At 38.2% G+C, this 26,682-nt stretch overlaps 2 protein-coding genes across 2 annotated transcripts in view; one reads left to right on the forward strand and one right to left on the reverse strand.

Moving 5' to 3' along the window:
• LOC138023554 (mitogen-activated protein kinase kinase kinase 1-like) overlaps positions 1 to 17,271 on the reverse strand; it is a 21,212-nt gene extending 3,941 nt beyond the window's left edge. Inside the window, exons 1-15 of the mRNA XM_068870555.1 lie at positions 17,069 to 17,271; positions 16,873 to 16,975; positions 15,788 to 15,859; positions 13,661 to 13,903; positions 12,988 to 13,101; positions 10,064 to 10,331; positions 9,309 to 9,396; positions 8,691 to 8,820; positions 7,513 to 7,716; positions 6,859 to 6,980; positions 5,378 to 6,374; positions 3,275 to 3,418; positions 1,633 to 1,795; positions 438 to 569; positions 1 to 46 (exon numbers count right to left, since the gene is read on the reverse strand). The exon at positions 1 to 46 is cut by the window's left edge and continues 97 nt beyond it. Of these exons, the coding sequence (XP_068726656.1) occupies positions 1 to 46; positions 438 to 569; positions 1,633 to 1,795; positions 3,275 to 3,418; positions 5,378 to 6,374; positions 6,859 to 6,980; positions 7,513 to 7,716; positions 8,691 to 8,820; positions 9,309 to 9,396; positions 10,064 to 10,331; positions 12,988 to 13,101; positions 13,661 to 13,903; positions 15,788 to 15,859; positions 16,873 to 16,975; positions 17,069 to 17,196 (2,954 nt within the window). The 5' untranslated portion in view covers positions 17,197 to 17,271. The remainder of the gene's footprint in view (positions 47 to 437; positions 570 to 1,632; positions 1,796 to 3,274; positions 3,419 to 5,377; positions 6,375 to 6,858; positions 6,981 to 7,512; positions 7,717 to 8,690; positions 8,821 to 9,308; positions 9,397 to 10,063; positions 10,332 to 12,987; positions 13,102 to 13,660; positions 13,904 to 15,787; positions 15,860 to 16,872; positions 16,976 to 17,068) is intronic.
• A 125-nt stretch (positions 17,272 to 17,396) lies between these two features.
• On the forward strand, positions 17,397 to 25,879 carry LOC138023555 (uncharacterized). Its single transcript, XM_068870556.1, has 5 exons — positions 17,397 to 17,747; positions 17,921 to 18,057; positions 20,390 to 20,975; positions 22,956 to 23,006; positions 24,703 to 25,879. The coding sequence occupies exons 1-5, from the start codon at positions 17,673 to 17,675 to the stop codon at positions 25,837 to 25,839; spliced, it is 1,986 nt and encodes a 661-aa protein (XP_068726657.1). The 5' UTR covers positions 17,397 to 17,672; the 3' UTR covers positions 25,840 to 25,879.
• Positions 25,880 to 26,682: the final 803 nt, after the last annotated feature.

The following is a 26,682-nucleotide window of genomic DNA, read 5'->3' on the forward strand; positions in this document are numbered from 1 at the left end:
GCGATGCGAATGTTCTGACCTGTAGAGTCCACTAAGATGTTTGCCCCTGTAAAACAAAATGGGAAATCAGTTGCAAGAGATACTCGCCCTAAACCTTTTTGGTGACTAAACTGCAAAGCGTCCTCGAATTTCTTGGGCTAGGGTTGTGGGAAAACTGTCATCCTCTAAGGACTCTAAAAACTTCAGATAAACTTAGATTAACTCCTTAACCTGGCAAAAGAGGGACCTTTTCGGTCTCCTTGGGGATCTTTTCCATGTGGGGCTCATAGTCAAGGCCCAGCCATTCAAAGAAGAGTTGAATGCTTAACTGAGATACATACACCATGACAACCTACAAGTTTGATTAGACTTACCGGTAACCGGCCATTAACCCTAACACAGCTCTAAAGAATAATTTGTAGAACTCCGTCCTCTGACAATAGAAACAACTGCCTCACCCTTGATATCCCTGTGGATAACTTGGTTCTGGTGAAGGTATGCTACACCCTGAAGAATCTGCCTGCTGTAGTTAATTACAATCTTCTCATCAAATGGGCCATATCTACCAAGTAAGTTTGTTATGGAACCACCTACATGTAAAAAAAAAAAAAAAAAGGAATAAAATTGTTAAAATTTTAACTTGCTGGATATGGTAAATGCCAGCTCACCATCAACATGAACTTTCATATATGCTTAGTTACCGGTAATATAACACACTGTATGTGTTATGCTCATGCCTTCAGATCCCAATAAATTTCTACTGAACCACTATAATAGTATTTATCTCCATATAACCAAGGCCCTGAGCATGTAACATTGAGGTGTTGTGAAGAACTTCCAAATTTTCTCTTGGCATTGACCTTTTAGCTTCCATATTACAAAGAAATTTGTTCATGCTTTTGTATGTGAATAAATTGAGCTATGAATGCATCATGGAATTTTGGAGCTACACTGTACCAGGATTGCTCTATGGCTCCTTTTGTGCTCTCCAAACCATAATATTACCTCGATACATGGCAAGCAGTCCCATTACATACATTCAATTGACCACCCTAGTACTACCCCACCCTAACACTTGTGTTTTAAGTATATGGATAAAATGAAGCGAAGTGATCATCCTCTGGTTATTTTATTATGGAAACCTGTTGTTAATAGCTGTCATTATTATTTAAGGACAATCCCGCAGCGGGTTTTACTTGTACAAAACTTCACTAAAATGCAGAACTAGGAGATCTGAAGAATTTTATTAAATTAAACTTATTTCATATTTCTTCCTTTTTTTTTTGTAAATTACTGCAGCTCTTTAATTCAGTTCCTTCTGTAACTGCCAGAGAGTTTAAATAAACTTTTCAACTTTTCAACTATACTACGTAAACTCTTTAATACATGTATGTCTTCTTGTCATAGCATTAACAATCTTTTTGAAAGCTAATATAATACATGTAAGGCAAACCTATTTCACCTTGTTAGATAATATTATTGCTATAGTACTTACACAAATTTTATTTAGAAATAGTTTGGCTAAATGACCAGAAACGTAAATTAATGTGAACAACTAATATTGCAGTGAAAGTTTTCTGGTCTGAAAACACAGTCCATAACAAGAACCCAAGACTTCTTGACACAATACAATGCAAAACAAATTTTCCTTACCTGGCATCCACTCTAAGAAGATATTGAAGTGTCCAGTGTGTTTTGTGGCACCCAAACAGTTGATTAGATGTGGATGTTGAAGTCTCCCAAGCAGCGAGATTTCATCCTCAATTGTGCAGGTCACCTTTTCCTGTTCTTCGGTAGAGTTGCGGCAGAAAGATACCTATGTACCACGAACAAGAGGGCACAGGGGGTGGTGAGTTGCAAAACTTTGCAACAACTGAGTGGCTTTTGTACTAGTTATGTTGCTTTAAAAAAATCTGTGTGCTGTGTTACTTTTAAAATTAATTGTAAATTAGAGGCAGTAATTACACAGTTATTTCTGTTTCCAAAATGTTTTGTATTGAAGAAAGTAAAGAAGACCTAAAGTTCTTTGTTGTAATCTGGGATGACATAATGAGGGAGGCAGCCTGAGATTATACCCACCTACAGGTGTACAGTGTACTTTCCTAAAATAATATTCTATGAAAGTAATAACAAAACTGTAGTTCACAGTACAGAGATGTTTTTCCATTTTCCATTTTCCGTGAGTGCATTTTGTAATAATATTCATAGTCGCAACTTACGTTTTGAAAGTTCCCAAAATTGCATGAGCTGTAGGCAATTACAATTTGACAATGGAAGACAAGTTGTGAGAAAAATGGTTGAGTGCAACAGTGCCTTAAAATACGAAATGCATCAGCAAGTTCATGTTTTTTTAAATTTATTATAATAATTATTATAAATTTACTATAATACTCAACAAAATTACTTCATCGCTGCATTTCCGTAGCAACTTCTGTATTGCCCTAAAAAACGTATTTTTGCATTCATAATTGATCAACCAGAAATGTGATACATTTATTCTGTTAATTTAAGTACAACAATTGTAATGAGAAACCTTAAAACCAGCTCTGCTGTATTGTGATCATCCGTAAAGCATGATGTTTTTTTTGCACTTCCCTTTCTTGTGTGTCAGTTGTGAGCTAAATAATATTGTGATAACTGCTTCAGCGATTTTGCACAAATAAATCTTCTCTCCAAAACTAAATCCAGACCAACAAAATGGGAAGGGCAATGGTTCAAGCTTTGAAGACTAGCACTCAATGGTGAAACTTTTAGGTCCTCTTATTTTGTTTTAAGGGTTTTGTAACTGCCCCCTTTTGCTTGTGTCAATATTATTGCAATAAAAAAAATGTGATGGCTGCTTCAGTTATTTAATAAGTATAGGAAATTGTATGAACACAAGTGCATGATTTAAGAACACAAGTGATGTTTTGAGAGTTCTCAAATGGCTTATGCAATTTGAGATCTGTCAAAACATCACAAGTGACCATAAATCTCATGAAATGCTCAAGCAAGTTCATGATTGTTTATTTATTATAATTATACTCAATAAAATTGCTCCACTGCTTTGTTTCCATAGCAACATCCGTATTCCACTCTATAACCTCCCTTGCACTGTTTAATCTATTCATGTACTCGTCATTGACCAACCAGAAACAATTTTGTTGAGTATATAACAATGATAATAATGTTATATATGGTAGTTTCCATCCAACATAGTAAAGAATGACAAAATGGGCAGGGTACATGGTTCAAATAAACACTCAACAGTAAACCTCTTCATGCGTTCTCCCTGGTATATTTGCACATACATTACCTGTTTGACAGCCATAAGTGATCCAGTCATAAGATCTCTGACTGCATAACATGATGAGTAAGCCCCAGTGCCCAATAGCTCTCCTTTTTTCCAATGTACACCTTCCAAGTACAGGTGCTTGGAGTTCACAGCCTTTTCTAAGGACTACAGAAGCGAAATAAAAAAACTAATACTGTATATTGCTTTGGGAATGACATCATCAAGAAACAAAGATATGACAGGGTGAATGTAAAAACTAATCTAAGATACTAGATAGATAGATGCAGATAGTTTATTTCACCTTAAAACACTTGCAGTCAGAAGATGAATTACGATTAAGGCAGCGATGTATCCAGAGTGCGTCATTGCGTCCTGGGACGCACTCGTTTTCCTTTTGGACGCATAGAATATGGAACAAAGGGTCCAATTGGACGCAGAAAAAAAATCGAATGTTTATGCAAATTACCAACGCCAGGAAAAACATGCGAACGGCGTATTTCACAAGGAAATTGAACATTCCCATTTCTCACAACGGAGAAATGATTGAGTTCCTTAAATTTCAAGGTTAGCAGCTATTTTTGGATTTTCGTAGTCCAATAATTTCATTTTGTCAACCATTATGTCCAGCTTCAGAAGTCGAGTTTTGAATTCGCATGTGTTGCGTGACATGATCTGAGCTGTTTTTTTTACGTGAGGCAATCGGCGACACTTTCGATCTGCCGCCAGTGATAATAAAACATTTCGGTCCAAGTTCAGTTTGTTGCATGCTTTCCGAGTAAATTTCAAGCATTAGTTCGCTTATCGTGAGCGAAATAACAGAGAATCCAAAGGCAAAGTATGTTAAATTTTTGTTTTGTGCGACCCTGTTGATAAAAAAATTAATTCCGGGCGCGCACGTGTCATCGTCGTCGCGGTTCTTGTTTTGCACGTAACTTGTCTGTTTTGCAAATTATGTAACCTTTTTTCGGAGTTATTGTTATAATTAACGTGTTGAACATGAAACTTGAATGTATTCAATCGCTTGATTATTAACATTGGCCATGGCGAAGTCACGGCCGCACGGGCCGACGATGACCTGTGCATCGATCGCTAACATTTGTTTACTCTTTTGTTCCTAAATTACGCCTCAAGTGTAGTTAAAATAAATGATGCTCTTTTACGGAAAATTGAGATTCAGTTCTGTTTTTTTTTCTGTGGAGATCTAGATCATTTATTAACTGGAGCCAACAGCTCCTACAGCATACGGATTTCAGTGGGATCGATGGAGCTATGACAGCCCATACATTTTGATTGATGAATCAACAGGCACAACAGTTTCAAAGAAATTGATCATTTTAAGTACATATTCGTTGGGAGGGATAAGACTTTATTTTTGTGCAATTAGAAATCTGAAAGGGTACTGCAACAGCAATTAAGAGGCAATAGATCGCATATTAATTCTTGAATATTAATTAGCTGGACCCCCAAAATTTTGCAATGGACCCCCAAATTTTTCAAGAGGACCCCCAAATTTGAAAACCTGGATACATCGCTGTTAAGGTTTACAAAATAACATGAAACTGTACAAAAGTTACTATTATAAATATAATAATAATAATAACATTAATAATAATAATAATAATAATATCAATTATTGACAAAAAATGCCAATGGAAATTTGTAACCTTAGCTAGGAGTCAAAGCATAGTTAAAGGCCTCCATTGCCTATGCTTTGAACAGGAAAATAAAAATCTGGGAGAGCTAGGGATTCTTTCAGTAAACATTCAGTAAGCATTCAAAATTTCTGAATTGCAAAGCAGCATTTCATAATACATGACTGTACTAAGGGTGGCAGAGGGTCAACAGATCATTTACACAACCAAACTTAAATATCTTTTTACTTTATCACTTGGATATTTTGCATTAATTTTAATGTAGGTGTCCTGTTTTGTCACATTTTTGATGGAAAATGGCTGCTTATCTTCTACATTACCCATGAATACTGAGGTTACATTTAAATTTCAAGCTTGCAATACATGTAGTTTGTGTCAAGAAGGAAAGGTGAAATGTCCACAGTATAGCTATTTAAAAAAGTTGTTTTTTTAAGAATCAGTACAGCACTTAGTAATTTTTGTAATGGCTTACCTCTGGTTGTGTGAAGACAATCACCATTTCATCCCCAGTGTCCAAGCTCTCTATTTTTGAAGGAAAAGGGTGCTGTGATGAAACAGCCATTGCCTTGGCAACTGCTTCTGCTTCCTCTTGCTCAATAATCTCTTGACATTTCTTTCCTACCGCAAGCCTGACAGGGGGCATACGAGGTGAATCTTCAAATGACCTTGACCAATCAAGGCTGACGTCCTTGCTCGGTGACAAACACGGAGAAAGCAACAGGGAGTGTGGCATGGCCTCTGCCATCAACTGCAATTCTGAATCTGACAAGTTGGCTGTTTCATCATCTGAAGGTAATGACGAGAGACTGCCAATTGCAGAATCACGATTATTGGCAATTGACGGTGAAGCATCTTCAATTATTTGCGACTCAACACCCTGCCTTTCCTGAAAACTCATTAGAGCTGTGCTAGAACCAGGAGTCATATTGATTTGACGCTGAAGTGCACTGCGTTGTGCTGGTTTGAGTTTAGAAACAACCTTTGCAATGTACCTTGAGGCAGATCGACAATGTGAAGCCAGAGAACTACAGCACATTAAGACAGCAACAGCAAGCTTGCTCACTCTGCTGTGAGCGCAGTTAACAGCTTGCATAGTGAACTTCAGAACAGACATCAAGCGCGTCAAATTGTCATGATAAATTTCACCCATATCACGGCTCATATTTTGAACCCGATCATTTGTCAACATGCCAGCAGTGTCCATAGACACTGACTGCGATAAGTCTTCAGAAAGTTGGAACTCTGAAATGTATTGATCCATTAGCTTTCGCAGGAACAGAAGGCGTCCTAACCACCATGGCCAAGTTGTGTACTCAGACGCAGTCCGCAGAATGCATGACAAAATGAAGCTGAGACCTCCCAATGGCTGGATCTCATGGTGTTCACCAAGCAGCTTCCCAAGGGCAAGATCTCCACCTTCATCTTTGCAAAGTTCTAAAAGGACCTTTACAGACAAAGCACTAAAACGCCTGAAACACAATAACATACCAAAAAAAGGATAATAAAATAATATTTCAATGCATTTCTCAATGTCAGTTTGATCAATAGCAATAGGATGGTTTGCTTTAAATCACTTGTGTACAAATGCATGTTTAATGGAGACGTTTTTTCAGTCAGTGATTAATGCCCTTAATTTTACTGCATCAGCACAATAAATTGCCACATACAGATCTGGCTTTTGTTCGTAGGTAGTCCATGTAACTGGAAAATATTCAAGGCAACAAACTATAGCTGGTTCTTTTGGATGGTGACCCTCGAGAAAATCACCCCTTAGCGACACCCCTCGATGGTAATCCTAGAATCCAGAATTGAGGTAAGACGAAGTTAGTGTCACTACATTTAGTATGCATCTTTTATGCAAAAAGGTCAAACATCATTGTTTTTCTTTCTACCTTAGAGACCCATCTATTGTTAGGGACACTTTTACCACTGCTTTAACTGGTAAATCAATACCTGTTGGAATCGGCACACTTTGCCACAACAGCTTCTACAACACCAAAGAGACATTTCTGAAGATGTTTTCTTTCCTCCTGTGTTGGATATGATGCATGGGTCATCAAGACACGCAAAGTTCTCTGAAATGATCAATACAACAGCTACATGTAATTTGTACATCAGAATAAAACAATGTTGGATGCAATGCTCCAATTGAACAGAACTGATGTATAATAATTATTGAACCTAAATATAGCAAGCTTTCACCAACCAGGGCAAATTTGCCTGAAGCAAGGTTTAACTGCTAACCACTGTCTAAGAATGTGAAGTATCAAAATCTCTTAGTTATGGTATTCAATGGGAAGTGCTGACACAGTGTTGGGCAACCCTGTGCCAGTGTCAATACAAGAACAAAGGAGTTGGCATTACTGTTAGGTAATACTCTAAAGCCAAGAAGTTTTCATGCTCAACTCACAATTTTGCCGTGACACCGTAAAAAATGTGATTTGGATGACACAGAACTTTCTATCACCTCTGTACTTTAGGCAGGAATGGAATTTGAGAAAAAGTGAACTAAATTGGCTGCTACTTTAAAGTAACGACCTCTATTGATAAGGGTTTGCTGTTAGACAATTATAGTGAAACCACACTAAGTTCTAATAATATTCATACCAGAGCTGCTACATAAACTCTGTAAACAGGATCACCACACATCATGGACAACAGAGAACAGCATGCCTCAAATGCTGCAATGTTCTGTGCACCATTTCCCTCTACAAATAATGTTGTGATGTCTTTACTCAGACGACGCAGAGCTGTTTCTCTCACATTCCATTCTCGAGAGAATAAACAGCATACAAGGTTTTCCCCAAAGACCTAAAGAAGAAAAACAGAAATTCAGAGGCCGATTTTACTTCAAGAGAAATAAAAAAAAAAGCCTCCAGTCACTCACTGAAGTTTTTATCACGCCATTGAAACTGTTTTGTCTAGTCAGTACCTACATGTATCACAGCCAAAACAGAATGTTGGACATCTTGAGAAGGAACATCAGGGAGTCAACTAAGATACTTGTATAATGCCAGTGTCCTATTTTGCATTGTGAATTTTGTATGTATGTATGTCTGGTAAGTAACTATGTAAACTTTATTTTATCATTGTAAATTTATCAGTTACAAAACCTAACACCTAAATACATCATATCCTAACTAAATCTAATATTCCATTAAAAAGTTAAAAACAAACTAAAACAGAAAAACTGCTTTTAATTACATGAATGCAGATTTTATTGTCAACTTACTCACACCATCATAAATCACTGTTACAGTATGCTTTAAGATATACATACTTAATTGACCACTCCCCACAGGGGCTATAAATGAAACACAATCAACAAAATGACAGAACAGAACAACAACAACAACAACAACAACAACAACTTCAAAGAATCCCAACTGGCCAGTTAGATATTGACAAGTGCATCTGGGAAGCTGAACCAGGGAGGAACAGATTCAACAAGTGGTCAGAAGAACAGGTCTTGAACCTGGAAACTCCAGATCTCAAGGCTTTAGCATCCAAACCACTGGGCCACACTGCCTCCTCAAGATCAAAATTAATAATGAAAGCATTTTTGAAGGCTGCACTAGTAATTTAGCTCTAGTTAGTTTCTTAGAGGACTTTCCCTAAAACTTGATCTTTCCATCATACCATTCATTTTTGTTTTTTTGTTTAACAGTGTAGTGTGCATTTTTAATTTAATCATAATGTAAAAATGCACATTCTAGAAAGAATTGCATCATTGCCAATCTTGTAGTTGTAAGAGATTATCACACATGTTCGGTCTGTACACAAACCTCAATCCAGGGTTTTGCAAGTTCCACTTGGGATGCTGGAACTGGATCAGAGTGAGGAAGAGTGATCTCCTCTGGCCCCAGTGGAGCTGGTACACTTGGCAAATCTGATCGTAAAGCGTGGCTTGGTGATCTAAGGAAACGAAGAAATACCAAAATTAAACAAAGCCTGTGCTTATTACTCCTCAGCTATCTGAGTTATTGAATGAAGGGGTAGTTTCTAAAGAAACTGTGGTGCTGCGTCGGTGGGGAAGTAGTATACAAAAATTTGGTTTTATCAACGGAGTTGATAATGTAAATTGGCCACCGTACAGAGATTCTAAAAGCTAGAAAGCTAGCTTTTAGAATCTCTGTACGGTGGCCAATTTACATTATCAACTCCGTCGATAAAACCAAATTTTTGTATCTGAGTTATTGGCTAATCCTCCTTGTCACAGCCCAAAAGTAAAGTAACTCAAAAAGGTTGAACTGAAAACGTGTCACTTCTGCTGGTTTGGGTGAGGAAGGAAAACCCAAGGATCAGTGTTGCCGCACTGCAAGAACTTGAGCCAACCAACTGAACATAAAGCCATAAATTTTGTTGTGAGCTACTGTAATAGAAAAAAAAAAACAGTCTAATACCTTTCAGTTCCATAGGCCTCGGATGACCAAATCTTCCGGCACAATGGGCAAATCAATGCTTCTCGCTGCCTTTTACATTCAGCAGCCCCTGTTTCATCATGGACAAAGATACAATGCAATATTGCATGACAATATGCAAGCAACACCTTTTTTCAACATACAGGTATGCCACTTATTTTTATTTATTCCACTGACAACTGGCTAATACGGTGACAGCTACAATAATTGTAGCTGGTGAGAAAAATATTCATGCTGCTCCTCTTGTTCAACAAAACATACAGTCTGTTCATTTTATCCTTACCAGTTTGTTAGTGATTATAAATTTTCATGATTATTACTGTACATTCATTTTGCAATCATCAGAAAGGTTTGCCTCAATACGACTGCACGATGCAGTTGAGTCATTATATGGTCATTGGACTTAATGACTGACTGCATGATGCAGTTCTAGTCTAATATACCCACATTTCACCCTTGCTCACCACAGAGTCTCCAATAGCTCAGTGGTTAGAGCATCCAACTAGATCACAAAGGGTTGTGGGTTAAAATCCCATCATACGAATTATCTTGTAAAAATTTTAATAGAAGTTACACTCACTATGGCTGAAGATGATGTTTGAAACATCAAAACATGTTCCTTAAACTCAAATGTGTGGTTGTATTTTTAAAAATATTATAGTTACACTTTTTAATGTGCTATCCAGACCATTTGGAAAACCTACAGGTACATGTAGTATATAGTGTACCAAACTTACAGATTTCCATGCAATGTTGGTGCAGTCTATTATTGCATCCATCTTTGCAGTTTGTCAAACTCTCTCCCTCAACCATTTCCAGCAAGCAAATTGGACACACTTCTTCTTCATCACGTGGAATGGGCAATGATCCTCCCAAACCAGATGAGTTGGGCGATGAAGATGTAGGCTTTTCATGACCTTTTGAGGGTGAATGCTTTGAGTCAGTCATGTCCTTTGACAGCCGTGACTTTAAGCGAGCATGAAATTTTGATAGCAGTTTCTCAACCTAGCAAAAAGATAAAGGCAAAATTAATAAGAACAAAAGTCTAGATTAGACAGTATTCTAAAGTGTGTTTAAATAAACAACTGTAGAATGATCGAGAAGTATTCTGTGAATAAAGAAGTTTTAACTTTTATTTAATGGTCAATGCTATAAGTGGTGTACTTAAAAGATCATAGCTGATATCCCTCCACAGGAGTTAAACAGCTTTAAGCCACAGCTACAGTGTGCCAAGACTAAAAGGAGCTGAGCTTTTGAACATACAATACCAGGTTTAAGACTATATTATAACTACAATTTTCTCTTTAAGATATGGTGGCCTGTACATGTAGCTGTAATGACACGAGCATTTAATAATACCTCACATTACAAACAAATGCTTGATGGCACAAAAAGAAACCTCATGGGACAAACAAATACTTAGTCACTGAAATCATTGTGAAAGCTCAGTTCAACATGATAACACCATGTGGTATTCTGCTGACCCTCTGAGCTAGAGTGTGTGCCATATACACTAATCTACATGCTCGCAAAGAGCTATCAACAGCTGTTAATAAAAGGATAGAGTAAAGACTGATGCCTTGACTGCATTGCAGCTGCAACACTCTAGTCATTGTCTTACACGTATATCAGACCATCACTACCACTTTACAAGGTCCTAAGGCTTATTCGATTGTTATACAGTAGATATTTAGCGGTAGATGGCATATTATTTTTATAATTACTTGAAGCCACACAGTCTGTGATGTACTTTTTCTCCTAATTCAAAGTCATTTATAAGTATAAAATTATTCAAATTAAAGCCTCAGACATAATTCAAGCAAACAATTAAGTATAACCTCTCACTGAATATCACTTCCCCAACAGTTTTTTTTTTTGCCTTGAGGTATAACTTATTTTGTGGTAGAATGTTTTTCTCTAGCTGTGTCACTTTTTGTTTGTGCCCTTCAAAGTATTTGTTCCTGCCATTTGAGTTTTGATTTGTTGGAGCTGACTGACCATAATTATTAACGGATGTGAATGATACTTTAACACCATAACAGTAACTGTTAACAACATCTACACTGTAGGTCCACTCAAAAACTTTGTTCCTTTCAACCCTTGTCATGCTGAGTGACACTGCCATTAATGTCTATTGTTTAATGCAAGATGTTTTTACTCATCAATAGGAAACCAGGGGAGGGGAGAGACGAGAGGGTGGCGTATTTTTACATGGTCAAGTATTACGATCATGAAACTCCTTTTTTAAAAAGGCTGTCCTGACTACCTGTTAAGGAACACCTCTTTTATCATCAAGCTATCATGGCCTTTAAATGTATGACCAAGCAATTAAACAGACCAGTTCAACACCCTAGAGCAAGTAAGCAAAATAATGTAAAACTACATGTAGGAGTAGTCAGAAACTTAACATTCCTCTTTTTAGAACAGCTTCTGGACAGCCAACCTTTTACTACAGCTTTTACTATTCAGCTTTGGAATGATTTAGAACCTTCATTAAACTTAAGCCATTTGGTCCAAGCTTTTAAACAGAAAGATGCACCTAAAAGGTGTGGTGCATTAGTCACATGCAAATGATTTATCAATCAACCATGGACGCAACTTACGGCAATATGCCCATAATAATTATGTCATAAAATTTTATTAGTCTTTCTTTTTTTAATCCTGAGTCCCTTTTTCTCGCACTAGAAATATCCTTAAGGGCTTCTGTCTCTGTGTTGCTGTTTGTTGATCATTTTCTTGGATAATTAATCAGTCATGCTTGAATGAATTCAAACAAAGGCAGAACGTGAAGCCACCCCTTTTATAGTGCATCTGTGTTTAAGACGATTTAGTGTAAACTTTTGGAAAAATTTGAAATGGTTTTTAGTTCTTTATTTTTTTTGTTTTAAATACATTACTATCTATTGTCTATTTTCCTATTAACTTTTTAAAGTATTTTTAACATTATTGTAAATATTGTTCCTGAAAAGCCCCTTTGGGGAGGCAACACTAGGTGGGTTCATACCAGCGGAATAAGTACACCTTAAGTATACCCGAGCTCAAGTATACTTAAGATCGTCCATGTTTACTTACCGTGATGAGCGTTCATATTAGAATTCAAAGTATGCTTTCAAGGTAATCGTGTTGTCAATCAATTTCCCGCCGCACAACATGCTTGATTGACGTCCGTTTCCGGAATGTGTTTTGATAGTAGATAAGTAAGCTCGTAAGGATGGTCTGAACTAGACTTGAGAGTGTACTTCGGCTTCTTTGAAGGCAATGAGTTACCATGGCCACAAAGTAGGCTACTTGAGCTGAAATTAAGGCCGTTCACATCTCAAGTAGGGCTCAAGTGTACTTAAGGTATCCTTAGTCCGCTAGTATGAACCCACCTAATAAAGTATGTTAGTATGAGGGTGCAAAGATGGCCATTAAACTAGCACGTGATAGGACTAAAACCCAATCTTTTCATGTTTGTTCACATGTTACAGTAAGTGTACATATAGAGCGTATTCATATTATGCATTGCTAGCAAGATAAATTATTTTGGTGTACAGTACACCTGATGTCTTAATTATTATTTTCTGCACAATTTACTCAATAATAATTTATTTTTGCTTCAAAGACATGATTGCTTCATATAATGGTAATCAAAAAGCATTTACATCATATCCTTACGTACCTCAAAGTTCTTTAACTTTAAGTTCCACAAAAGTGGATCATTATCTTTGAGCTTAAAAACCCTCAACATGACAAAGAGAAGATGGACACAATGCGGTCTGGTGCAAGTACAACTCTGAAAATAACAATCAACACAACAGGGTGACTATTCATTAGGCATCAGAAATTGGTCTGGCATAGTTACAGGAAATTCTCTCCTAAATTTTCCTCCAAGCAGCCATTACACCACTGTTACACCTTGAAACTTTTAGCACAAACTCATGTGCAACGGTACTGCAAAACATGTTTCCATGGGCATTGCACCATGTAACATAACAGGTCGAAACTAGTTTGTGAACTTTGAAGCTGGTCTCGAAATGTTGTTTCAATGGCCTTGGTCTGTTTCTGATTGGCTTACACAGTGTAGCATAACAAGACCGAGCAAGACCAGTTTCACAAAGTCAGTTAAATTCTCTTTTTTAACACCAATGTGACTGCTGTAACCACTGCAGAAGTACAAAGCAGTTCTACTTTACGTAAAACTTGTCTCACAACAATAAGTTCAAAAAAGTTTCACAAAACTGACCATGTTACACGGTGAAACTTGTTTGACTATGCCATTGCACACAAGTTTTGGCTAAAAGTTTCAACACATAACTTTATAGTCAGAAAAGAGTTTTGTTCTTTTGTTGTACCTGAGGCCCTATCATGACACGGAATTTATGATCAGGAGAGTCCCCACCAATCAGAAATGAATTTGGACCAGTCTGCTGCAAAAGATACAATCTTGCTCGCATGGCTTTCTCCACTTTGCGCTTAAAATCACTGGACACATCACAGATTGGTGATCCACTTCTTGGGAACAGGAAGGAACAAGAGTTGTTTGGTGAATTACCAGGAGTGCGGCGGCGTGATGGTGGGGAAGGTATTCTAACAGACTGTAAACAAATAAGATTGAAAAAAATGATTAGTTAGGATATGGATTGGGATATAGATGTGGAGACATTTTGTTTTTGTTGTTGTTTATAGTAATTCACTTTATAAGGTCGCAATAGTAGCAAGTATGATAAATACTGTAGGAAACAGACAACTTTTTTAAAAGACATATTTCGGCATGCTTATGCCATCATCAGTTTAATGAGTTCCTAAGTGTGAACAGTAATAAAGTCTACGGGTAGATGAAAAAATTATTACAACATGACGTAATACAAAAGTGGGTACTATTTACAGCGTGACACCAAGAACATCAAGGTGTAAACTAAAACGTGAGAAAAGTGTTGTAATGCTGCAATTGTTTGATCTTATTTATATAAAAAGCTTCTTTGAATTCACTTTATCCTAACAAGCAGACAATCATTATTTGATTGGAGCTGGAGGGTGACTAAACTGCTCGTTGCAGGTTAGGGCTGATGTCATTGTTTCACCATAGCTGAGACAGCCCAATCCTTTACCAATGCTAACATTAGGCACAATGCTTTCGATAATGTTTAAAATTTGGTTAAATGTAATTTAACTACGTTAACCACCACGAGCTTAGCGGTCAAGTGGTCCACAGGCTTAGCGGTCAAGCGGATCATAAGCGCAGCAGTCAAGCGGTTCACAAGCTTAGCGGTCAAGCAGTCCACATGTTAAGTGGCCAAGTGGTCCACAAGCTTAAGTTTAGCGGTCAAGCGGCCCACAAGCTTAGTGGGCATCCAGTGGTCAATCCCATAAGTGCAGGCTCACATTCTATGAGGTAGCTTTGTACAATGCTAGGATCTGCAAGTTCTTTGTTGAGCGTTTGTGCAGTGGTCTGTGGAGCCCTTCATTTAACGTCTTCTCCCCCCTTCCCATCCCTTATTTTTCTTTCTTCCACTCTTTCATCAGTGTGATGGGTGCCTGGAATGGGGACTCATGGCTGGGTTGCGGGGATTTGCCAGCCATGGGGGCAGTATTCTATCTAGGGGCTGGCTGGACACAGTGGAAGCCCCTGGGTATCCCAGGCACCCACCTTCCACTTAACCTAAGGTTAGCATTTTTGTAAAGGTTTGAGTTGTTTCAGTTAATAATAATAATACTAATACATACAACAATACATACTTAATTGACCCCAACAACTGTTAAGAATCCCAACTGGCTGGAGGCAAACCAGTTAGCTATTTACAAGTGCAGCTGGGAAGTTGAACCAGGGACTACCAGAAAAATATTCAACGAGTGGTCAGCGCGGGTATTGAACCCGGGATCTCCAGATCTCAAGGCAAGCGCCCTAACCACTGGGCCACACTGCCTCCTTATGGTAAAACAATGACCTGCAACCCTCACTTTACACCTGCTGAATTGGAGCCACAAATAAAGGAATCTATAAGAATACAATGTTCTCTGCAAAGTAAACAGTTTAATCTTTTAGTTCAGTGATCAACATCTACGATAAAATGTTTGGATTACCGACAAAGGGACAACTACATTTAATAGCACAAAACAAATTCAAGGGGTTTTACATGCCACTTACAGAGGCACAAATCTTGTTCAAAAATATGAATTAATCAGATAGAGCTTTCAGTATACCCAACAATGTGTTACGTTGATAAATTTAATTATCTGCATCTGGTAAAACTTATTTGCAGCATTCAAACAATGATACTGTGGTAAAAATTGTTTGTACCTTACAAAACCTTCAGTGATAAATTATTTTAATTTTCTTGTTAAGTTTGTAATAAATCAAGTAGTGCCAGTTTTTAGATGAAATATTATTCAAGCTATCTTGTGCACTTGTTGATAATTTAAAAATTTTCATAATAAAATTATTATAGGGACAACCAACAAAAGAAGTAACAACAACTGACCACTGATCCAGACTGACACGATCTAATACTATTAGCACTTGCAGATGTCCCTGGTGATGGAGGCCTAGCAACCTGGCATTACAAAAAAGACAGTTTGCAATCATTATTGAGGGGTGACCCGAAAACACTGATTCCTGGCCAGTCCATGGACTACCCCGACGTACTACCCAAACGGAGTACCCCAAAAATACTATTTCAAGTGAGTACTATTGCTCGTAAGCAGCGTCACAATTAGTGCTAAGTCTAAACATCCATTTTAAAAAGCGTTTGTCAACAGTATTTTCAAGTCTAAGCAACCATTTTAAAAAAGGTTAAGGTTAGCTTTCAATACTTGTTGTGATGGCAGATTACTTCATGTAAGTGAATTACTGAAAGCTAACCTTTTTAAAATGGGTGCTTAGACTTAAATACTGTTGACCAACGCTGTTGTATACATGTAAACTATGTACAAACTAGGCCTTATTTATAAAAATATTATTACACAAGCTTCATTAAAATTTAACTTGTTTGAACAAATAAGTGCAGATGCCATTGCATTCCAAGCAACAAAAGCTCAAACCTGGAACAATCTGCAGATTTGATGCTCTGTTTTAGGAAATTTGGTTTTTGTGTAAGCTTACGTTAATTATAAGCGAAAATTGTGAAGACTGATAAGATCACCAGAATAAATTAAAGACGGATTGCTTAATTCCCAAGTGAACCCATTAACTTGATGTTATCTTGAAAGTATTTATTTTGCAAATTAATCGACTATGTTACGATTAGAGCAATGGTTGAGCCACTGTCTGCTCCAAGGAACACCCCCAATAATTTGAGAACATAATTATGGGAGTCGTCCAAAAACACCTGACGTGGTGCAACATAGAATAGCAATTATGAAGCGGGAATCAAACAATGTTTTTTTTGCTTTCGCGAATTAAAATATCACACCACCGACACAAAATACCGATGTCAAATATTTTTCAGATTTTTCAGCTAACGTTATTTTATATCGGAAAACACATAACTGACGTTCTATTTTTAGCAGTGTCTATTAACAAGTTGTCATGCTTCTGCGCTTTGCATTTGATCTGTACATATCTTACCACAGGCTGTGTTTTTCGTTTTTGCACGGTTTCTTTATCCTTCTTCCAAGATGGCATAGTTTTAAGCTTTTCCCTCAAAAGTGCTTGCTCCTCCAAAAAAGGTCTAACGTAAAAAAAAAAAACAGAGAATATTGAACCGGGTCCGATCGTGTTTACACGTATAGTAAATCGAGTTTGTTTCACAGCATTTTCTTACTTTGCCGATTCCGTAATTTTCGCTGCTACAGGTTTTTTCTCTTCCTCTGACCTCATTAGATCTTTCCCCTGTTTCCCAGATTTCTTCCACTGAGGAAGAATTGAATCTGTAGGGCTCTGAGCGGCCATTTCAGCGGAAGAAAACTTCCAAACTTCACCACGCTTTCGCGTTCTTGTCGTTCCTGCGAGAGGAATTTGATTGTGTCAGGTGAACTGGCGGCAAACAATACCGATCTCGATGACATCATTGTTAGCCAATCAGAACACAGCTGTTTTTTTACATCCACGTTTTTCCCGCCCATTATTTTTCCAAATATGGCACAAAACGTAATCATTTTGCGTTGTCATGGAGGAGAAAAACACAATGGCCGACAATGGCCTATAATTTTTGAATGTTGTTTTCATTGTATCTAATCTAGGGTCTTCGTTTGTTTACATTGTGAAACTGAGCGACTTTTAAAAACAATGTTGCGATCTTCTTGGTCAACATCGGTGCAATTATTAGCCGATCAGACCAGATGATATGATCCTATGATCTCTACTTTGTTTCTCACGCCATCTTGTTTAAAGCTGCGATCAGCTGGTGTACTCCTGCCAAAGAACCGATGGCTTCAAGGTGCATAAGTACTTTGAACGACCTGGATAAGATTTCAAACAGAATACATCACAAGCATTCAAAGGTAAGCCTCACATTAATTCCAAGGTAATTGACTGAATGTTTAATACCTAATGCGTCAAAGGCATGCAACGCTTCGTTGTTGTTTGATTTTAATAATTGGTATGAGACTTCTGGTCGTAATTATTCATCGGTGTCTTTCAACATGTGTAGTATTCCTTGTTTTTTGCTCTTCAGAGGAGATTTGGTGTTGGTATCGAAGCCAAACTTAAATCTGCACGCGATAAATTGGAACGATCTTTGCGAGAAATTGACAAGTCCTGCTCTCCGTGCAGCAACAAGCCCTCTGTCAACCTTCGATCGCCGGCAATCAGGTACATAGTCCACAAAAGAGCTAATTAATCAATTAAAGGTGTACACGTTTGACCACTTAAACTTGTACAATATATGATCCCCGATATGCTTAGTCATCCATGAGTTTTTATTAGTTACTTGCTACGTGTCAAAATATTATAACTAGTGATTATCAGCTAATGGTTTGATGTGTTAGAAATCTCGAAACAATCACTTCACTTAATTATTTGTTTTTCCTTTCTTTGCCTTGTTTATGGTGGCTAGAACCAGTTTCACAGTGGTGAGAGCACTCGATTCCCAGACTCGGCGTCATATGTGGGTTGAGTTTGTTGATTCTCTATTCTGCACCGAGAGGTTTTCTCCGGGTACTCCGGTTTCCCCTCTCCTCAAAAACCAACATTTGACTTGATTTGTGTTAATTGTTAATTTCAATTTACAGTGTCCCCAATTAGTGTTTCAGCGCTAGAACGACTAGACACTTAAATAAAGTTCCTTTTTACTCTGATAAAAAAATCGTTTGCTTATTTTCTTCAGAGTTTGAAAGCGTGCTCGCTTAACAAATGACTGGTAAAATTTTGAGATTTGATTTTTATCCAAAGGCTGTTTATTCTGAGTGTAAGTTTTGGATTTCACAGTCTTCAAAACTGACGGATTGGACCTCAGAGGGTTGGATCTAGCGAAAAGCGACGTCATTTACTCACTAGCTTAAAATTTCAGCGTGTAAACGCAACTTATTATATATGCAAAACACAAGTTTAAAAGTCTGAAAGCAGGAAACTCCCATGCTGCATATTAATTAAGTCACGTACACACCCATTGCTTCTTAAACCAGTGAGTCTTTGACGTCATTTTCTCCTCAACCCAGCTCTCTCAAGATCTTAAAGTTTATATAGTAATGGCGGACGAATAAATAACAAAATTCCAGTTAAAATAAACAGGTGGCTTTTTAAAATCGGAACTTAAAACTTGGGTCACTTAGTGTTAAGTTAACGTAGTTTTGAAATCCAAAGGAAAAGAAGAATTGTTTTTTGGTCGCAGTAGCACTTTAAGAGATCTTCTTATTAAAAGGGTTAATATATCATGTAACAGAAATATTAAGGTAAAATATGAAACACCAATTATTGCTAAATTATTGCTAAACACAATGCGCCGACTATTGTGACGTAATTGGTTACCATAGCAACATGAACATTCTCCAAAAACACCCTATATTTTGTCTTGACTTGCTTATATTTTAAAAATGAAATTGGTGACCCCCATGAAACCAATTCAGGCTACCATTAATTTTTTCAAAATTTAAGGTAGCTCTGAATTGGTTCTCATATCGTTTATTACTATTCTACAATAATTTTTAGATATAAGCAAGTAAAGACGAAAGAACGAAAGATAGGGTGTTTTTGGGAGCTTTTATGTTGCCATGGTAACCTATTACACCACAATAGTGGATGTATTTTGTTCAGCAATAATTGGTGTCTCATTTGATACCATAACATTACTGTAACCAGAGGGCTAGCAAGACAGGTTTTGCAGAAATTTATCGTATGAAGTCTTTTAAGTCGCCAGTCAGCCCAAATTTCTGGGCTAGTCACTCTGGACAAACCAGTTTAGGCAGCACGCGCATCATATTTTTGACTAGCTGACGCTCAAAATTGAGCCCTCAGTACGAAAATCAATATGGCATCTAGGAGTGCGATCAAGACTAAGGGCCTGGGTTTGAAACTGTCTCCAAGCAACGGCTTGTACATACTCAATTTCTCATTCTCGATTCCTGTAGAGTCCTTTCTTATTCTCATCGATTTAAGAAAGGCTCTGCTGGCAGGGTGGCATACAGCCTATTTGTATCATTTCTTTCATGTTTTGGGACAATTCAGCCGATTTTAACCAAAATAAAAAATAACACCCCCATAACAACAATCACAGATAGGTCAGTCGGTCGGTCAGTTGGTAATGATTGGTCAGTCAGTAAATTGACTGTCATCACTTGATCAATCAATCAGTACAAAGAAAATATCAGGGAAAGCGCAAATTAAGAATAGCTAAAAGATTTGTGAAAAATAATATTAAAAAATAATATATTATTACATACTGATTCATTGGTCATAGGCTTTTACCAAGAATATAAAAAGAGTCCAGCAATTTTGCTTGTTTGATTTAATTTGGTACCTTTGTACTAAAGCCTATGATGTGGCACCAAGAAGGAATAATTAATCCACAGCTCTCAGATTTTTGTTTTTGGAGTGGGAGGAAGGGGGGGGGGGGGGGCGGTTGTCAGGTTTACAAAATATCCGAGGATTAGTGGTTCCCTTAGCTTTGCATTGTCTTAAAAGTCATTCTATCCTTCTTTTCTTTTAGCATAACAAGTGAAACTCTTTCCTCAAGATACTTGTCACCAACAACAAGATCAGTAACATCAGAACATGGAAAAAAGTTGAATTCTAGTGAAAGTGCATCTAAGCCATCAACAACACAATCAACATTCTTTGCAAAAAGTAACCAGGCACAACACCGAAAAACAAAATCCTGCCCAGGCAGCTCCCTGGTTAACAGAGAGGACAAACAAAATATTGATGCTGCCAGTGATCCTTTCAAAGTTGCAAGGTCAGCATCTGTTTTTGGCAAGTTCAATGGGAAAGGAACAGAGTATAGACCAACAGCTTGGTTTAACCTCCCTCTGGAAACAAGTTTTGGGGTTATTGATTCATCTGCATGTGAGGCAAAGAAGGTACAGCCTCTGTGTTACTCTGTTAACACCAAGAAACGGGAAAGTGTGTCAAGGCTGCTGAGGCATAACTTGGAAGTCAGGGTTGGGCAAAATGGGATTGTAAGAACAGGGAAGAAAAATGAGGCAGAGACATTTGAAGATGATCATAACAAAGGAATACTGGAGAAAAAACGCACAGCTCCATTGTCTTGGGAGGAGCTGCTACACTGGCAAAATGTTAGTATTATAACCTATATGTATATTATATTAGTATATAAACCCGTAAAGTGTATTGGCATGTATACTGATTGGATTTCTTCCTCGAGTTCCTTTTAATTAACAATTCTAAGGGTTAGCAGGAACAAGCTAATTAACCATAGTTATAAGAGTGGGACGTGAACCTACAACCTCTTAATTTCAAGTTTGTACCTTATCCACTCAGCCATGACAAGTATGCCAAACATTAATACCCGTCACCTACTCTCGCACAAAATTATGTGAATTGCATAGTGTGTTACAGGAATCGTGTAGCCTATGTGGTACAGGAAATGCAATGTGACTGTAGTTTGTTCCAAGAAAGATCCTCAAGTAGAAGTGGTAAGATGAAGTGTAACAAGAGAGTGCCATCAAGGGAACAAGAGCAAGGGGCCATGGCCATCAATGGCAGCCCTGAATGTTGCCTAATGGCGCCTACTGATCAAAAGGGATCCTAAATCCTTGCTCATTTATTCCTTTGGCCTTGAAAAGCCCCTCAGGAAAATGGGCAGTTATGTATTTTTCATCGCCATTAACTGAAAAAAAAAAAAAAAGAAAAAGTTCGTGTAAGAGTACAGTTCAACTCTCAGTTGATCATTGAAGAAGCTAAATTGGCAGGTTTTATTTAACAACAAGACAGCTGGTGGCATTTACGTGGGATTCTGCTGTTTGTGTAAAATGTGAAAGTTGGTTGCAAATGTCACTGATCCCTTAAGCTGACTGAGAGTCACAAAGGGAATGGTAAAAGTGCTAAGGAAGGTTAAGTGTGATGACAATCGACCATTTTCTTTGCTACTGACTTCAAACATTTTCATGAATCAATCTTATTTGTTAATGTGCTCACATTCAATAAAAGCAGTTTTAGTTGCATTTATTTACAGTAGGAGCCGGAAGTGAAGGCAAGAGGTGTAATATTCTCGCGTTCATTGCTGTTCTTACGCGCTTTATCGACAAAATCGATTTCAAAGAAGGCTTGCATTGCTAGCTCTTAGAGCAGATAAAGGTCGCTTGCGAATAGGCCATTTCCGAGTTCATGTCTGCCTCCTCTTCAAAGCGAGTCTAAGTGCAAAGTTTTTGTTATGAAAATTAGTTTTCATTCATATGTAAAGTAGAACTAATTACCATCACAAAAACTTCGCACTTAGACTTGCTTTGAAGAGGAGACATACGTGAACTCGGAAATGGCCTATTCAGTGCTGAGAATGCAGTAATGCGGTGTGTGCGCTTGGAAGTCCGAGTGAGCTTCCCGAATACCTTTTGTGAGAAAGAAATAAAAAGAGACCTGCATGTTGTATTTCCGACATGACAGTATCAAGCCAAGAGTTTCGTCACAAGCACGTGGCTAATTATCATATCTGACTGCGATGAAAATGACAGTCTCAAGCGATATTTTAAACTTGGTATGCCACAGGCATCCTATGTAATAAGGAGAGTAAGTACTTGGTAATTTCAGACTGTTTTTGGTTGAAACTTGGTTACCCTCTAAAACGAGCGTCAATAGCGGTGGGATTTTAAAAAGATTAAAATTGTCCGCGGAAACAGCAGTGGTCAAGGCCCTTTCTTTTTCAGAGGGTTAGGTCATATCAACCGATTATTTTCCCCAGTAGAATAAACAAAAACCAAGCAACCTTCAACGTTTGTTCCCAAAGGCAGTGTGGCCCAGTGGTTAGGGCGCTTGCCTTGAGATCCGGAGATCCCGGGTTCAAGACCCGCTCTGACCATTCGTTGGATTTGCTCCTGGTAGTCCCTGGTTCAACTTCCCAGCTGCACTTGTAAATAGCCACTGGTTTGCCTCTGGCCAGTTGGGATTCTTAACGGTTGTTGTTCTGTTCTGTTGTTTCGTTGTGTTTCATTGGCCCTGAAAAGCCCCTATGGGGAGCGGTCAATTAAGTATGTATTGTATGTAGTAATTGCGTATGGAGTAACATTCAAAACAAACTTCTTGTTGTTCTTTTACGACAGGCATGTGTAGTTTCATCACAACCACAGACTGATGAAAGTTCCTCATCCAAGGTAATAAGTTTTCGCATTAGATTAGCAATGCTTAGAGGTGTTTCATGTTGAACTTGTAAGTTTGGGTCATGTAGGTGCTCTCCCAAAGGTACAATGTGATTTTGTTTCAACACAAGTCTAAAAGAAACGTCTATTCAGCGAAAAATGATGACTCGGATGACCAATACCAAGTATTAATATAATTACATAGGTGATTAATGAAAATTCTCTGCACCGATTGGTTGCAAGCGGTTTTTTTCAAAATGGCCGTTAGCCTTTTCGTCGAGGTGAAATTGTTTTGAAGAAAATGTATATTTTTCAAATAATCACTTACGTAATTTTACTAAAACAATTATTCACCTCAGGCTCGGATAATCGGTTAATAAGAAACCTCGACTTCGTCTCGGTTTTTATTCATCGATATCGTTCGTTGATACTGTTCATTGGTCGTAGTTTCTTTTTACAGTATCATTTCATTGTCACGAGAGCAAGTAATGGAAAGAAAGGAATATCACCGGGAGTTAAAGACCTCTGAACGGTCCCGCCCTGTCACTCCAGTTGGCAGACCGGGCCAAGGTTGGCGCAGAACGAATTAAAAACCGTTTCTTTGTCGCACTTAGGATTGGCAATAACCCTACTGAGAGAAAAATTGGCTCTTAAATATTCAAGAATTTCGGCAAAAATTGAATTAGCATGAAAAGGATCGGCACTGTAGTTTTGAAATAATTGAAAACTGATTATCGTGTGAGTACTTCCTTTAGACGACTTCGCATTTCGTCATTTTTCGTCGTCTTTTAAGAGAAGATGGTAAAGAAGCGTAGAAAAAAGAATTGCAGATCCTTTGGTTTTTCCTCATTACAAAAAGCTGTTTTGAGGCATTCACGGAGCCGTCTACACCGTGTTTACAAATACATCGTTCCACCCTGTGTGAATATATAGGGCGTTTTCAGATGGCTTTTTTTTTGGCCATTGTGGCCTATTACCTCGATCCCGGGCCATATTGGTGGAAGACGAGTGCTCTCACCACTGCGCCACCCTTGCTTCCCGCAGGGCATCATCCTACACATTCAAAGGGGTACAGAGCCTATCAAGAGTGTTTTGAGTGGCCACAAAACCTCCTTGCAGAAGCTAAGTCACATTTTTGCCAACTGACCTAAGAATCCCCTACCGAGGGAACAACGAACTGACGCCGTTCCTGAGTAAAAAAAAAAGTAGACGGTCTCAATTGGCTCCCATGCTTTTTTTAAAACTTTGTCGCTAGTTCTATCTCACATTACTAGTTATCACTCGACAATAAAAAATGGGGGTCACCCAGTTCATTTTTGAGATATAAGCAAGTAAAGACGAAATATAGGGTGTTTTTGGAGAGCTTATTACGTCACAATTGTGGGCGAATTTTTGAAGAAATAATTGTTGTTTCATATGGTACCATAACATTGCTGTTACGTGATACAGCTAGTATAGTAATTATAACCCTTCTAATAAGAACGTCTTTTAAAAGTGGTGAAACTGGTTCCAGCCACCTTAAAATGAACTCAACTCTCTTCTAAATACTCTTTGAACAAATTCAACTCGTTACATATTTTTAACGATATCAAAATGATGTACGCGTGTGTTAGTTTCTGCGCTGAACCCCCTTAATTATTACTTTGAGAAAAATATTGTTTCATTTACCTACTGCTGGTTATTAACTCTTTCGTGATTTTATTTTTTTCAGAGCCTTTGCGAAACGCACCCGGTTATCTTCAACGGAAAGAAATCGCGTCAGGCAGAAAAATGTATAAAAAAGAGCGACGCCGGGAACCAGTCTCCCTCTTACAAACTTAGTTTAGACAGTCGCTGGATTTCTGGAGATCGAAGAAATTTGGTCTCCAGGGGTAACAAGTACATAAAATCGGTGGAAATTGAAGATTTTGGGGACGTCGACGGTACGCGAGAGAGAACGCGACCTTTTCAAGGTTTTACAGCTTCCAGTGAAAGAGAGCGAATATCAAATTCCGGGGAGAATATTCCAAAGAAAGTCAGCTTCGAAGACGAGGAAGCTATTAGAAAAAGAAGCGTTAGAACTAAAAAGGATAAAGACAAAGAGAAAAGCGAAGAAAAGGAAGAAATTTCCCGGGTTGATATTAAGACGAATGATACAAAAATTATTTCTTTAGCTGATGTTCAGAAATCTCGTCCGACGACAAGCACGACATGGCGTGAAAGATCGCGTACAGATAACGACGACGTCGCGGTGGATTCTAGAAAGCTACAAAGACCGCACACTGCACCGCCTGCTCCCCCGTCAAGTCCAAAGGGCCATGGTGGATCGCGTTATTATAGTCTTTTTCCGATCAAAATACCTACTTCTCAAGATGAAGGTAAGAAAAACTTGCAAAACAGGACAAACACTTCAACTGACCAAGATCAAACTTTTAACGAAGTTAGTGAGTGCGAAACCCCTAACGACGAAAACCAAACGTGCAGCGATGAAGAAATCTCCCCGTTTTCTGTTGAAATCTTCGCGAATTCATCTCCCGATTCTAAGAGCACCGTTCAAGATGGTGGCGCGCTCAAAACACACGTCACCTTTGGAACTTCTAAGTCAGCTCCTGCTCTACGAAGTGCACATCAAAACCAGCAAGAAAAAAAGTTGCGGGCTAAATCATCAACAGCATTTGAACAGAGAACTTATAAGCCAACGGCTCCCGTAGTTGTAGAGTCCAATTCGTCTCTTGAACTTCCCAAAGAATTGCCTCCAGCTCAAGCCCTTATTGCGCTGAGGAAACAAATTCGTGATGATTTGGCGCAACAAAATCTTGAATTACAGTTAGACATTCAACGTTTGTACTTGAAGAAACATACGGAGTAGCTAAATCAAATAAAAGTTAAATATTTTCCCCACGAATAAAGTGTTTTTGTACCTTAGTTTGGATGATGAAGGTTGTTCCTTTTCCATTAACAGCTGAAGGAAGTACGGACTTGAAGCAACCACCACTTCGACGCGGACGAGAAGGTCAACGTAAACTTTTAATATCTCTCAGTTTACTGCGATGATGATTTTCCAATTACTGAGACTCGTTTCGTGTGTAAAACTGTGATCTGTGGCATTTGTTGTTGCCTTAAACAGCAATGTCAGTAACAGAGATGAAAAATTATTGTCCCGTAAACTCATAATTGGTCACTCCACGTGTTGTTAGGAAGAGAACGGAAAAGAAATGTACCAAAATGTAAAACGCACGTGCGGGACGTGCAGAACCATTGTTTTTCTCATTAAACCTTTTGTTTTTTCGCTTTCTCGTCCTCGTCGACGCCATGTTTGCTTAAGATCCGAATAGGGAGGAATTGTAGACTAGCTTTTAAGTTTTTTCACATCTTCATGGCTGACAATAGCTGTGGCTACACTAGCCCTCTTATCCATAGGTAAATAGCGTTTTGTCTGACCGCTTTCCCTGGACCGATACTGCCCTAGGGTTATTTACATGCCGGGATACATCGAAAAAAAAACTTCCCATGGCAGTTCCTGAACTGAAAAGTACGGTTTATCTACTCCCTGTGGTGGCTTGGCCAATCGTAAAGCAGAACTAATTTGCAAGGCCTGTGAACTCATATCTAATTATATTTTACCCTGACGGGAGTCTTTTACTTTGTAACCTCATCCCCAAGGGTAACATGAAACCTGAGCTGAACCAAACCCAAGCCATTTACCCTAGCC

Source organism: Montipora capricornis, chromosome 11 (assembly GCF_036669925.1).
Source record: "Montipora capricornis isolate CH-2021 chromosome 11, ASM3666992v2, whole genome shotgun sequence".
In the NCBI taxonomy this organism is placed as follows: Eukaryota; Metazoa; Cnidaria; class Anthozoa; order Scleractinia; family Acroporidae; genus Montipora; species Montipora capricornis.

Bases quoted from the DNA above. Each gene is read 5' to 3' on its own strand.
- LOC138023555 (XM_068870556.1), top strand. From the start codon at position 17,673: ATGGCTTCAAGGTGCATAAGTACTTTGAACGACCTGGATAAGATTTCA. The intron at 17,748-17,920 runs GTAAGCCTCACA...TTTGCTCTTCAG, and splicing joins TACATCACAAGCATTCAAAG to AGGAGATTTGGTGTTGGTAT. The intron at 18,058-20,389 runs GTACATAGTCCA...CTTTTCTTTTAG, and splicing joins CTTCGATCGCCGGCAATCAG to CATAACAAGTGAAACTCTTT.